Source organism: Capricornis sumatraensis, chromosome 5 (assembly GCF_032405125.1).
Source record: "Capricornis sumatraensis isolate serow.1 chromosome 5, serow.2, whole genome shotgun sequence".
NCBI lineage: Eukaryota > Metazoa > Chordata > Mammalia > Artiodactyla > Bovidae > Capricornis > Capricornis sumatraensis.
This window is the reverse complement of record NC_091073.1, coordinates 118112747-118125349: the sequence shown is the minus strand read 5'-3', so window position 1 is coordinate 118125349 and position 12603 is coordinate 118112747. Positions and strand designations below refer to the sequence as shown.

At 62.3% G+C, this 12603-nt stretch overlaps 2 protein-coding genes across 3 annotated transcripts; one reads left to right on the top strand and one right to left on the bottom strand.

Annotated features, from left to right (window-relative positions):
* The first annotated feature begins 1112 nt into the window (after positions 1-1112).
* Positions 1113-5372, top strand: CDK5 (cyclin dependent kinase 5). Of its 2 annotated transcripts, XM_068973259.1 has the most exons (12): positions 1113-1221; positions 1876-1964; positions 2054-2121; positions 2237-2297; positions 2396-2452; positions 3459-3554; positions 3693-3767; positions 3915-4011; positions 4153-4222; positions 4783-4843; positions 4963-5043; positions 5156-5372. In XM_068973259.1, exons 1-12 carry the CDS (start codon positions 1185-1187, stop codon positions 5240-5242), a joined length of 879 nt encoding a protein of 292 aa, XP_068829360.1. In that variant the 5' UTR covers positions 1113-1184; the 3' UTR covers positions 5243-5372. The 2 variants fall into 2 exon arrangements, with proteins under 2 accessions (XP_068829360.1, XP_068829361.1); XM_068973260.1 differs by lacking the exon at positions 3459-3554.
* Positions 5373-6588: 1216 nt separating this feature from the next.
* ASIC3 (acid sensing ion channel subunit 3) lies at positions 6589-10355 on the bottom strand. Its single transcript, XM_068973258.1, has 11 exons — positions 9822-10355; positions 8701-8851; positions 8394-8521; positions 8086-8281; positions 7942-7998; positions 7673-7820; positions 7396-7487; positions 7217-7296; positions 7053-7127; positions 6810-6868; positions 6589-6709 (listed from the first exon to the last, which is right to left on the bottom strand). Exons 1-11 carry the CDS (start codon positions 10353-10355, stop codon positions 6631-6633), a joined length of 1599 nt encoding a protein of 532 aa, XP_068829359.1. The 3' UTR covers positions 6589-6630.
* Positions 10356-12603: the final 2248 nt, after the last annotated feature.

The window sequence follows — 12603 nt, the reverse complement described above, 5'->3', positions numbered from 1 at the left end:
GCCACCGAGGGAAGGACAGCATTGTGTACGCAGAAAACGGTCAGACATAAACGAGTTAATTAACAAACTGTTTAAGCCCCAACGTCGGTTCCGGCGGCGCCGAGGAGTGCTGTTTGAGGGCAGTTTTCATCCAGTTCACAGCCCTCATGAATGCAATCATGAGACAATTAGAGAGAAGCCACAAGATAAATCTATAATCAACTCCTTAAGGGATGAGGTCAAGGCCGCTTCAAGTGTAGCTTCTGTCTGTCCTGTCTGTTGAGGGCGGTAACCAACCTGCCAGCTCTCGGGCCACACCCTTGGCCGACTCCAGTGGTCCGGGGCTATGTAAGGTGGGGTGGGAGAGGGTGGGTACACTTCCCCAGTGCGCCAGCTTGCCTCGGAATATCAGGGTGGAGCGAACTGCTGGAGTCGGGTGGGTTCCGAGACCACAAAAGGGGAGAGAGAGGTCTCTGGCGTATGGTGAATCCAACCTCCAGTGGGGCACACCTGTCTCTCTTTCCAGCCTTGCGGGCAGCTGGCCCCTGTGAAGTCATCATCGGCAAGATATGGCTCAGAGCCATCCCCCAGGCAATCCTGAGCTCACCGTACGGCCCAGGGAGAGGTTCGAACCAGTTATGGGAGTGTCAGGAGGTCTTGGAAGCTCAACACCATCAACCCAGGCAGAGCCAGGGCCACCTGGGCTCGGGAGGCAGGCTGCCAAAGCCCAGACTCTAGAAAGAGCCCCTCCACCACACCCCACCACCGCCCCCACCCCTGCTGCATTCTGGAACATGTAGTCCCGGAGAGACTCTTTTCCGAAAGAAGCGAGTAATCACTGAAAGGGATACCCGAGCGGGGCATCCTGGGAGCCGCGCGCGACTGTGGGGAGCCGGGAAAGCGGACACGCAGAGCTTCCTGGAACTTGAAGTCCAAGGGTGGCCTCCGCGGTGGAACCGGAGTCCCCGGGAGGCAGGAGCTGCAGCGAGCCCGAGCGCAGCCTGCTGGGGATTGTAGTCTTCTTATTGCCTACGGCCCCTGGCGCTACTTGGACACCTGGCGTCCTAGGACTACAAGCCCCAGAAGCCCATGCGCAGGCGGGAGGGCGGGGCAGGGCCCGGAGGCTGGGGTACCGCCTCCTCTGCAACACCGGGCCCGGAGTCTTAGAACCCAGGGCCCGCAAGGGTCCTCGCGCGGCTGCCGGGATGCAGAAGTACGAGAAACTGGAGAAGATTGGGGAAGGTAATGGGACCGCGAGATGCTCCTGCAAAATCTTCTTCTGCAGACCCTTCAGCATTCCTTGCAGCCCTGGCTCCTCTACCGTCAGCAATACCCACAGATTCCGACCTCAGCACTGGCTGCAGCCCTGGCCCCCGAGCTCAACGCTCCGTGCAGACAGCAGTCCTCCCCCTGCTAGCGTTTCCCATGGACGCCTACCTCCCCACCTTAGCACTCCCAGTGACCCACCTCCCGACCTCCACACGTCCTGCATTTCCTCTCCATCCTCAGCACCTCTTGCACAACCTCACCCACCCCCAGCCTCAGTTCTCTCTGCAAACCTCCAACCTCTTCGTTCCTGCCGGCCCTTATTCCTCTCCCAGACCCCTGCTCCCTATTTTCAGACCCCAGAAGCTCGGCCTTTGTGATAGACCTCCTCACCTGGTCCCTGCAGCCTCTGCCTGTTGGAGACACCCTTGAGCCATCTGCAGGCACCTCTTTGCCACATCACCACACACAGAGCTCTCTGCCGTGCCCAACCTTTACCCCACATCTCTTCCCTTGCTCCTCCAGTATCAGCAATAACACACTCCCATGCTGCTTGCTGTCCCGGCAGGGGCTTCCTGAGTTGGGAAAGTGTACCCCATCCTTTCCCTACTCCTCCCCTCCTTCTTCTAGGCACCTACGGAACAGTGTTCAAGGCCAAAAACCGGGAGACTCATGAGATCGTGGCTCTGAAACGGGTGAGGCTGGATGACGATGACGAGGTAAGACTTGGGCGCCAGGGCCAGGGAGGGGCTGGGGGCCTGGGCTGGGTGGGATGTGACTGTGGCCACCTGGCCCCTCCAACGTGTAGGGCGTGCCGAGTTCTGCCCTTCGGGAGATCTGCCTACTCAAGGAGCTGAAGCACAAGAACATCGTCAGGTGTGTGGGTGGGCTGGGTCAGAGGAGGTGGGGGCTTCAGAGATGTGCTGGGCTGATATTGAGCTCTTAGGTGTGGGCTGTGGCCCTGCCTGCCCAAGTCCTCGCTTCTCCCCAGGCTCCATGACGTCCTGCACAGCGACAAGAAGCTGACTTTGGTTTTTGAGTTCTGTGACCAGGTGAAAGGGGGGCTGAAGGGCCAGTAGCCTTGGGAGGATACAGGGACCCCAGCTGAGGTTCATCTCTGTCCCATCCCCCACCCCCATTCCTTTTTCAGGACCTTAAGAAGTATTTCGACAGCTGCAATGGTGACCTAGATCCTGAAATTGTGAAGGTAAGGAAACCGGTTTCCTGGGAGCTCGTTGAGGCTGGAGTTGGACTCTGTATTCAGTGAACATGTTCCCAGGCCCCACATGGAGACACTCAGGGAACGAGGGGAGGAGAAAACCGTTTCTGCTTCTAGGAGCCTCCGTCTTAGTGATCATTTTCATGCGACCGCTTTAACCTGAAAGGAAGTCTGATGTCAGTGATAGGATTTACATTTGAGAGGTGGGGAAATGAGGTTCCAAGAGAGATTCATTAATCCCACAGATTCTTATTGAATGCTGTGTGCCAGGCACTGTTCTAGGCCCGAGTGCCCTTCCAAGTTTCCAAGGAAAATAAGTGCTTGATGACTGTTGTTGTTCAGCTGCTCAGTCCTGTCTGACTCTCTGCAACTCCATCAACTGCAGCACACCAGGCTTCCCCATCCTTCACTATCTCCTGGAGTTTACTCAAACTCATTCCATTGAGTCGGTGATGCCATCCAACCCTCTCATCCTCTGTCATCCCCTTCTCCTCCTGCCCTCCATCTTTCCCAGCATCAGGGTCTTTTCCAATGAGTTGGCTCTTTGCATCAGGTGGCCAGAGTATTGGAACTTCAGCCTCAGTCCTTCCAGTGACTATTCAGGGTTGATTTCCTTTAGGATGGACTGGTTTGATCTCCTTGCTGTCCAAGGGACTCTTAAGAATGATAAACGATAACACAGCACAGTATACACATGGATGGTTATGATGTCCATGTTCAGTTGAGGCCAGGTAGGGGACAGACAGCGGTGTGGGATGGGAAGGCAGGAAGCCCCACCCAGCTGCCAGTTCCAGAAAGATGGGGACCAGGGCTCCCTCATTCGGCGTTCATTTCGAGTACCCAGCAGAGTACAAAGAAGGTCCTCAGTAGTGAAGGGGTGAGTTGCCCTGAGCTTGGTGCTGAAAGACGGCTGGGGTTTCAGGGCCCATGATTCCCCGCAGCGTGCACGTCCCATCCAGAGGGTCTGATGACCTCCTCCCTGCCCCGCCCCCAGTCATTCCTCTTCCAGCTGCTGAAAGGCCTGGGCTTCTGTCACAGCCGAAATGTGCTGCACAGGGACCTGAAGCCTCAGAACCTGCTCATCAACAGGGTACCTCTGGGGAGGGGGCAGGGCGTCTGGGAGGCCGGGGCAGGGTGGGGAAGCCAGGCAGGAAGGTGGGAGCAGGGGGCCTTCCCTCAGACTGTGAAGAGCCCCTCTCCATGCCTGTCTCCCCCGCCCGATCCCCAGAATGGGGAGCTGAAACTGGCTGATTTCGGTTTGGCTCGCGCCTTTGGGATCCCCGTTCGCTGTTACTCAGCTGAGGTGAGCTGTGGGGGTGAGGATGGGATATGGGGAGCAAGGGAGGGGGTCCCCAACGAGCATCGCTCAGCTCCTCCTCCAGGACTCCTGTCTGGGCACTCTCCTCCATCTCTAACTGGGGGTTCCTGTGGGCGGGGTCTTCTTCTCCAGGTGGTCACGCTGTGGTACCGCCCACCCGATGTCCTCTTTGGGGCCAAGCTGTACTCCACGTCCATCGACATGTGGTCAGCCGGCTGCATCTTCGCAGGTGATGTTTCTGGGTTCTGCGGAGGCGCTCTCCCATTGAAGTGGAGGGTACTCTCCTGGGAAGGGTGTGGGGCCCCTGCGGTGGGGGTGGGGGGCACAGGGGTGAGGGCTTCTTCTCATATTGCCCCCGCCTCTCCCCCAGAGCTGGCCAACGCTGGGCGGCCCCTCTTTCCTGGCAATGACGTAGATGACCAGCTGAAGAGGATCTTCCGATATCCTTCCATCTCCCTTCACCTCACGCCGCCTCCCAGCCCCTGGGAGGGGATCTGGAAGCCCCCCCAGGGCTCAGAGTGCAGGCAGGGAGGGCAGCGAGGGGCGGGGCCAGGACTGGGGGCACCTCCGGGCTTGTCCTGAGGGCAGAGGGTGGTGAGCACCCTGGAGGTCATGGGGCAGGTGTGTGCTGCTAGCTGGTGTGGCTGGTAGGCAGGGAGGGCTCGCTCCTCCCCAGCTGAGAGCTGAATTCTTAGGGTGAGTGAGCAGAAAGGAGCAGGAAGGTGATAGAGGGGGAAGGTGACCGCCTCCCTGGGGCCACGGACCTCAGGGCTTCAGTCAAAGTAGTTAATCATGGCTGTCAAGTATCTGGTCTGCTAGAACAGCACACAGCTGAGGCTGCGCATGAGGGTGGTGTGGGCTGGGGGTCTGCTTGTCTCATGAACTAGGGGATGGAGTGAGGAGGGCTGGGGTGGGGGTGCGTAGGCAGAACCTCCCTTTCCCGGGGAGAGAACCCCTCACCCTTTTCCTCCACCTGAGTGGCCCTTGACCCCGTGGACACACTCCTGGGCACGCCGACCGAGGAGCAGTGGCCCGCCATGACCAAGCTGCCAGACTATAAGGTGTGATGGGGCAAGGGGGCGAGGGGGCGGGGGTCATGCGTGGTTCCCCCCGAGTGTCTGGCCCTGGCAGTCTCCATACTCCTGCACCCCTGGTCTGACTCTCCCTGCCCCCCCCACAGCCCTACCCAATGTACCCAGCCACAACTTCCCTGGTGAACGTCGTGCCCAAGCTCAATGCCACAGGGAGGGACCTGCTGCAGGTGATGAAGGGCAGCGTGGGAGGGCGGCCAGCACACTTGTTGGGGCTGGTGTGGACTGGGGTAGCCCAAGGCCTCCAGGTCTGAACCCATCTCGCCTCCTCCTGTCATCCAGAACCTGCTCAAGTGTAACCCAGTCCAGCGCATCTCGGCGGAGGAGGCCCTGCAGCACCCCTACTTTTCCGACTTCTGCCCCCCCTAGGCTCCAGGGCTGGGGGCCTGGCCCAATTGACGCCCCCTCTGGGGAGGGGGTGAGAGGCAGGGATGCGCCGTGTGCCGAGCTCCAGCTGTGCTGGGCCAGCCAGGGTGGAGGTGCCCTCACCCGTGGTCTTCACTCCCTCCGTGGACTTTATTTAATTTCATAAATTGGCTCCTTTCCCACCGTCTGGCTGATGTGGTGGTGGCGCGGCTCTGGGGCGGGGCGGGGCAGTGCTGCGGGGAGAGCCTCTGCTTTGCTGGATCACTCTCTGTCACCCTGCTTCCAGCCCCAGCTGCCTAACTGTCCCGCCCGTGCTCTGCTACTGTAAGTGGCCAGAGGCTGGGGCTTAGAGGCTGTGACGCTCACCCCACGTATCTATGCTGGGGGCGGGAGGCAATGCTGCGTCTGCACGTGTGTGCACGCAGTGGTTCGTGTGCTCTCGTCCCTGTCCCTTCCTCCTCTGCCCAGGAGGGGCTGGTCCTGGGGAGTGAGGCTGCCAGTGTCCGAAGGCAAGGATGGGCTTCCACCAGAAATGGGGAGCAACCACCAGAAATGGGGAGCAGAGGGCGGGCCTTTCTTGATGGCTCTTTGGTCCCTTGTGTACCCGCCCCTCTTCTTCCGTCTTCATCCCCCACACCTAGGCCTGCAGGCTGGGCCGGGAGAGACCCACAGCCTTGGTTGGGAGCCCCCCCAGCCCTGCTCCCTAATCTGTCCTTTTCCAACACTTAGGGTACAGAGAAGGTGCAGGGAAAGCAGGTCTGGGCGTGTGCTTCCTGGCAGGGGTGGGAAGGGGATCCCCCCCGGCCCCCAACCCCAAGCTGGGGCCTTTCGCTCTTGCAGGAGGCTGGGGAAGCAAAGAGAGGTTCCCCTGGAGATGGGGAGCCGTATCAGCACTCAGTCCCTAATGTGAGAAAAAGTCATGACCGCCTCAAACAGGACAGCAGTCCGGTTCCTAGGAGCAGGCTGCCCCTCTGGCTTCCCGCCGCCTGTTCCCCCACTTCTCGGGGGGCTCCAGATAAGAGCCTCCCGCCCGCCCTTCCCTGACAGGACCCCAGGGGTGCGTCCTAGCGCTGCCTCGGGTCTGCCTGCCTCTGAGATGTCGGTTTGACAAAACTCACACGGAGGCGCAGTGACCCCTGCCCTCCCAGCGCGCTTCTCTCATAGATTTCTGGGGGGTTGACGTTTTGGACACCGTGTCTGCTGGGTGATGGCGGGCAGGGGCCTTCTTGGGGCTGAGTAGGGCTGAGGGTGGCCAGGCCAGTCGGCCTGTAAGAGGAACGGCAGCGGAGGTTGATGCGCTAGAACTTTATTTGGGGTGAAGGCGGCAAAGACGCAGGTGGGTTGGTCACATCCAGGGTGTCAGGGTGCAGACCGCATCCGCACCCCCGCGTCTAGAGGCGGGTGACGAGGTAGCACGTGCGGTGGGAGGCAGAGAGGGTCTTGGCAACAGCGGAGCAGGGGGTGGGAGGCCTGGGGAGACAGACCGCAGCGCTGGGTCCTGCCTGGCCCCTGCCCTCCCAGACCTAAGCTCTGCCCTCCTTCCTGACCTCAGGAGGCCATTTCTTGTTACCTGGGGCCTGGGCTGAGGTGGGGAACTTGGGTCCGATGGCTGCCCGGCCCTTCCTGAAGCTGTGAGAGGAGGGAGAGGGTCAGAGGTGGGGGCGGGGATGGAGGGGTCTCCCCCCACCAGGGACCAGCCAGGATCACTGCCCTCCCCTGTCTTTCAGCTGGGTAGGGATGGTGTTCTACACTTATGAGGGGGCTGAGCACCCACAGTGGCGATGGCAGGAGTGGGGATTCGGGGGACTGTTACCAGATTGGCGCTGGAGGGCCTCTGGGGGCGCTTTCGGTTCCAGAAGCGACGACCCAGGACTCTGTCCCAGAACACCTGGGGACAAGCAGCGCTGGAGGTGGACCCCACACCGCGATGCTGTGGCTTGACTCCCCCTCCCCTAGCTGGGGCCCAGGCCCACCCACCTCACAGAGGTAGTCCAGGATCTCCAGGATGGTGAGCAGGCTGGCCCCGATGAACAGTCCCATCTGGCCCCCAATGTCCCCTGTGGAGGCGGGATCACCCGGTCAGCCCACAGCTGTCTGCCCTGCCCACGCCTCCCTCCGGGCCGCAGGGCTCTAGCTGCAAGCAGGCGCAGACACACCAAGCAACTCGGACATTTCGTAGGCCTTCTTCTGCTCCACCGTCTCATAGTTGAGGGCTTCGAAGAAGATGTCCAGCACCAGCACGTTCTCCCTGGAGGAGGAGAGTGTTTGCTGGACACCCCTAGTGCCAGTTGCTGGCAGGAAGGTTGAGGCTCTTGCCCAGAGCCCCCGGAGCCGGGGAGCGTTGGGTAGCTGGGTTTCCCAGCCCTGGGTGCGCACGGAGGTTCTGCCCGGAGGAGGGGGCCCGCCCCGCCTCCAGGGCCCCGCCCGGCTCACGCGATGTAGGCCTCGCTGCGGTTGTGTTTCCGGGCCAGGTAGCGGGCGGCGGCGCGGCTGGGCATCCGCACCATGGAGAGCTCCTTGGCGTAGCGAGTACTGGCGCACGGGTTGGGGCAGCGGCACGCGTCCTTCCGCAGCAGGGCATCTGCCGGCCACAGGCGCCCGGGTCAGGGCCTCCCGCTTCGCGGGGCCGGCGCCGGGATCCGGGTCGCCGGCGGAGCCGGGGTGGGGGTGGGGCCGGGGTGCGGGGGAAGCTCGCCCCTTACCCAGCGCCGGGTGGGCACAGTCCTTGTACTGCTGGGGGCTGCACACTGGGGCACTGCCTGCACGGCAGGGGCAGGAGACAGCTTCAGGAGCGGCCCCCAGGACCCCTGCTTCCCCGTACCCCCTCCTCTGAGGCCCCCCCTCACCCGGCATGTGCACCATTCTGCAGCCGCACTTGCGGGCCACATAGCGGCTCTGGCAGGCCAGGCGACACCCCACTAGACTATACGGAGGGCTGAGGCCCGGGCTGGGGGTACCCAGAGGACCAGGCGCTTCTGGCTCAAAGTCAGGGTCCAGAGAGACAGAGCTGCAGTCGCCCCAGGGCGGCGGCAGGAAGCTCAGCTGGAGGCAGCGGGTTAAGGAGGCTCCCTGGGGGGCAGTGAGGTCCCTGGGGCAGGTGTGAGGAGCTGGGATGGGGTCTGGGGGGGTGGGGTAGGGGCATCAGGGAGGATGCTTGCTGCTTCTGGCAGGACACGAAAGTCTGGTAGCCAGGGGCTGCCCCGAAGCCCAGCTGGTCGATGAGTGGCGGCTCCTCCTGGGTATGGATCTGCACTCGAACTCCCACCTCAAACGGGGTCTCCTCTGCAGGAAGAGGGGGACCCTGAGTCCTGAGGCCCAGGTCCCAGGGCCCCCCCTGCTGCAGCCCCCTCTCTCCAGGACTGTGACCAGCTAACTCCACCCCTTCCCACAGGAAAAGGACAGGCCTGGCTCCACGTGGGCCCACTCCCGGGACGCCCCCCTGCACGCTCCCCTCCCCGTACCCACGTCCCCCCACACGGGCAGGTACTCCTCCTGCTGCACGTCCAGCATAACCTCCAGCCCGTTGCCCATGCCACCCTTGGGGGTGCTCAGCAGCTCGGCTCCATCAGCACCAGAGTTAAAGGTGTAGCACTGGCCCATCCGCGTGAAGATCTGGGGGAAGGGCAGGGGACAGGCGTCTCCGGGGGCCAGCCGGCCCTTTCTCAAGGCCAGCACGAGGACCCTCCCTGGCCTCTATCTGGCGCTCTCTTTGAACACTGAAGCCTGCATTTTCATGCCCCAACGTGTGTGATAAGTCGCTTCAGTCGTGTCCGACTCTGCGACCCCATGGACCGTATATAGCCCGCCAGGCTCCTCTGTCCATGGGATTCTCCAGCCCAGAATACTGGAGTGGGTTGCATGCCTTCCTCCAGGGGGTCTTCCCGACCCAGTTATGAAACCCAGGTCTCCTGCATTGCAGGTGGATTCTTTGCCAGCTGAGCCACCAGGGAAGCCCAAGAATTTTGGAGTGGGTAGACCATCTCCTCTTCCAGGGGATCTTCCCGACTCAGGGATCAAACCTGGGTCTCCTGCACTCCAGACAGATTCTTTACCTGATAGCTGAGCCACCAGGGAAGCCTCATGCCTCCAGACCCTCCCTCCATTGGCACATGGACTTGGACCCTCATCAGCTCCCATCACCCCCATGCCTCACCCTCACCGCAGGCCTTGAGCACAGCCCGCAGGACAAGTGTTTCTTTGGAGACTGGAATAAAAGGAAGAGGGTCCCAGCTGCCCTCCTTCAGGTCTGGCAGAAGAGGCAGAGGGAAACCAAGCCCCCTCCCTGCTGGCAGAGAAGCAGGGGGCCCTGGCCCAGCACACCAGACACCCCCAACTCCCTAGGAGCAGGCTTTCCCCAGACCAGACCTGGGCCCAGAGCCAGCCTGGGTGAGGGCCCCCAGCGCCCCCAGTGTGACCTTGCCCTCTGCGGTCCAGCTGAGGGTTGGGAGGGGGCTGAGAAGGACCAATTTTTGGGCTGAACAGAAAGGCACTGTTGAGGCAAAGGGAGGGGAGCCCTGGCCCCTGGCATGGCACGGCTGTCCAGGACCCTTGGCTCTGGGGGAGGCTGGCGCGGACAGCTCACCGTGGTGAAGTTCTCGGGCCCGCAAGGCCAGCCTCGGTAGCGACAGTCCAGCAGCATGTCCTCGAGGGCGTGCCCAGCCCGGGCATAGAGCCGGGCCACGTCAAAGGTGGGGCTGGGCATGAAGCCGGGGGGCGCGGGGGGCCGGCCCAGGGCGCGCAGGTAGGCGGCATGCTCGGCAGGCTCCAGGCCCAGCAGCGCGGGCCCGGCCCAGTGCAGGTCATTGGGCGTGAGGCGTGAACGCCGCAGCGGGTTGACGTTGCACAGGGTGACGGCCGGGAAGGTGAGCCGGCGGCTCTCACGTTCCTCCAGGGCCGTCTCGTGGTGGAACTCGCCATAGTAGCGCACCCGCCCTGCCACCTGGTACAGGAAGGTGGCCAGGGCCAGGAGCACGGCGGCGGCCCACAGCCCCCGGCGCACCGGCGGGGCCCCCGGGCCGAAGACGTGGCCCAGCCCGTGCATGGTGCAGCTGCTGGCGAACGCGCGGATGTCCGAGGCGGGCAGCCGGGCCTCCTCTGGGCCCGTGGGGGGCTTCATGGCTGCAGCCCCCGGGGTGGAGGTGCAGGGGCGCAGGGGGGCAGGCAAGAGGGTCAGTCAAGGGTTGGGAAGGGTCATGCAGGGGTGCGTCAAGGAGGGCAGAGGCGAGGCAGAGGCACTGGCCTGGGGAGATGGGCTGTCCTATCCGAAGGAGGGTCCCCTTGGCCTCCTCTGGTCCCAGGTGGTGGCCCCGCTGGGCACAGTGATGGGCCTCAGGGTGCGGGGGTTGCTCCGTGGCAGAGACCAGGTAGGGTGCAGCCGATGTGGCAAGCAGGGCAGCTCTGCTGGAGGCTGCTTGGCTGAGCCGGAGCTGCTGCAGAGGATTGGGTTTCAGCGGTGAGGGGGCAAGGGGGCTGGCAGAGCAGTCTGGGGGGGGTGGGGAGGTCCCTGGGGCCCCAGGCTGAGCCATTAGTGCAGCGTGGGGGGGGGTAAGGGAGGGGGGGTGGCAGTGGAGTCTACCAGAGGCGCCAGCAGGAAACCACAGCATTCCTGGATCGGGCTTGAGGAGGGGGAGCCCGGAGATAAATTGGGGCTGGGGGTGCTCTGGGTGGACCCCAGGTTCCCAGCTGCAGCCCCTGAGTGTTGGGCCTGAGGGGCAGCCGCTGACCCTTGGCCCAGCCCTTGCTCCCCGCCGCCCCCCGCAACCTCACCCTGGTTCATCTGCTCTTTTGCAAACAGCGGAGCTGGCTCTCCACCAGGCTGGAAAGCGATGGGGAGCTGGCATCAGTGAGCTCTTCCTTCCAGACCCCCAGTGTCCCAGATGACTCTGGGTGCTGGGAGCTCCTCTGGCCCCACGTCCAGAGAGGCGGTCCATCTCCAGCGATTCTCTCCCACCTCCCCATGCGCAGGCCCTCCTGTCTGGGTGGAGGGGGGGCTGGCCTCTGCCGCAGTGATGGTGGGCTCACCCCTCACCCTTCAGGTGGGACATAGGTGCCCACGGGCCGCCCTCCTGGGTAGTACAGATGCTCTGTGAACTTCACACCTCTTTTCACTTAACGACACACCCTGGAGGCCATGTGGTATCCAGTACCTGGAAACCTTTTATGGTTTTAAACGGCCGCACACCATTTCATCTGTGTGTGTGGATGCACCATCGTCTGTACTGGCACAGCCTCACCTCTGTTGATGGATATTGGGGGTTTCCAGTCTTTTCTGGCAAACAATGGCACTCTCAGTAACGCTGCACAAATGGAAACTCCCAGAAATACAGCTGCCGGGTCAAGAAGAGGTAACTGCATGGGGAATCTGATCGACACCATAAAATTCCCCATGGTGGGCGCTCCCATCAGGAACAGGGGCGTGTGTCTGTCTTCCAAAGGTGGGTGGGAGGCGGGGGGGGACTTTTCTAAAGGAGGAGCTACATGGCCTCTGGGCCAGCTGGAGAGTCCTGGGCCACAGGGCCCAGCACGGGGTGGTAACACTGGCCGTCTCAGGGCAGTCGGGGCCCTTGAATGATGCCTCGGATGTTCCACAGATGGGTCGGGTGGAGGAGAGCTCCTGGCAGCTGGAAAACAGAGAGCAGAGCTACAGGCCCGCTGGCCTCGTGGGGTTCCGGTATCTTGCTGACCCGAAGTACAGGGGACAGGAAGGAGGCAGCTGCTGAGGGGTCCTAGCTGGGGAGGGCCTGCTGGGCCGCCAGACCCTGGGTTCGGTTAGCCGCTGGTCTGCCTGCAGCTGCGGGAGGCACTGCCAGCCTGAGACGTGCTGGGGTTGATCTCCGCTAGTTTGTCGACTGCATTAATTTCTGCTCCGTGTCCTTCCACAGAGCCTCTGCGGCGAGGCTCCACGAGACGTGGGCTCTTGGCAGCAAGGGGAAGTGTGCCAACTGAACACGGCCACACTGCACCGTGATCGCCCGTCCTCCCAGTGAGACCGCAGTGGGCAGGGGCCTCCCCGTCCCCCCCTAGTGGGCTTTGCGGCCCACAGCATGCACTTAATGAACACACATCTTGAGGGAGTGAATAACACCGTTTACTGCACAGATGTAACCAGCGTCTGAGGCTGTAGCCCCAAGTACCTTACCACAGATCATTCTAATTAAACTCTTAAAAACAAGCTCTCAACTAGAAGTACAACTGGGTTTATGACCCATGCGGAACAGCTGCAGGAGCCGAGGTTGGGGTTAAGACTACGAGTGGGCGGCTGACCGCAGGGGCTTCCGTGGTCTCACTACTTCCCTAAAGGGGGTGGGGTAGGAGGGGGCAGGATTCGGAGAGGCCACCCTGCAGAGGTAAGGAAAGACCTGGGA

Bases quoted from the DNA above. Each gene is read 5' to 3' on its own strand.
- CDK5 (XM_068973259.1), top strand. From the start codon at position 1,185: ATGCAGAAGTACGAGAAACTGGAGAAGATTGGGGAAG. The intron at 1,222-1,875 runs GTAATGGGACCG...TCCTTCTTCTAG, and splicing joins ACTGGAGAAGATTGGGGAAG to GCACCTACGGAACAGTGTTC. The intron at 2,122-2,236 runs GTGTGTGGGTGG...GCTTCTCCCCAG, and splicing joins AAGCACAAGAACATCGTCAG to GCTCCATGACGTCCTGCACA.
- ASIC3 (XM_068973258.1), bottom strand. From the start codon at position 10,355: ATGAAGCCCCCCACGGGCCCAGAGGAGGCCCGGCTGCCCGCCTCGGAC. The intron at 7,999-8,085 runs GTGAGGGGGGGC...CCTGCCGTGCAG, and splicing joins CAGAATGGTGCACATGCCGG to GCAGTGCCCCAGTGTGCAGC. The intron at 6,710-6,809 runs GTAACAAGAAAT...CTGTCTCCCCAG, and splicing joins CACCTCAGCCCAGGCCCCAG to GCCTCCCACCCCCTGCTCCG.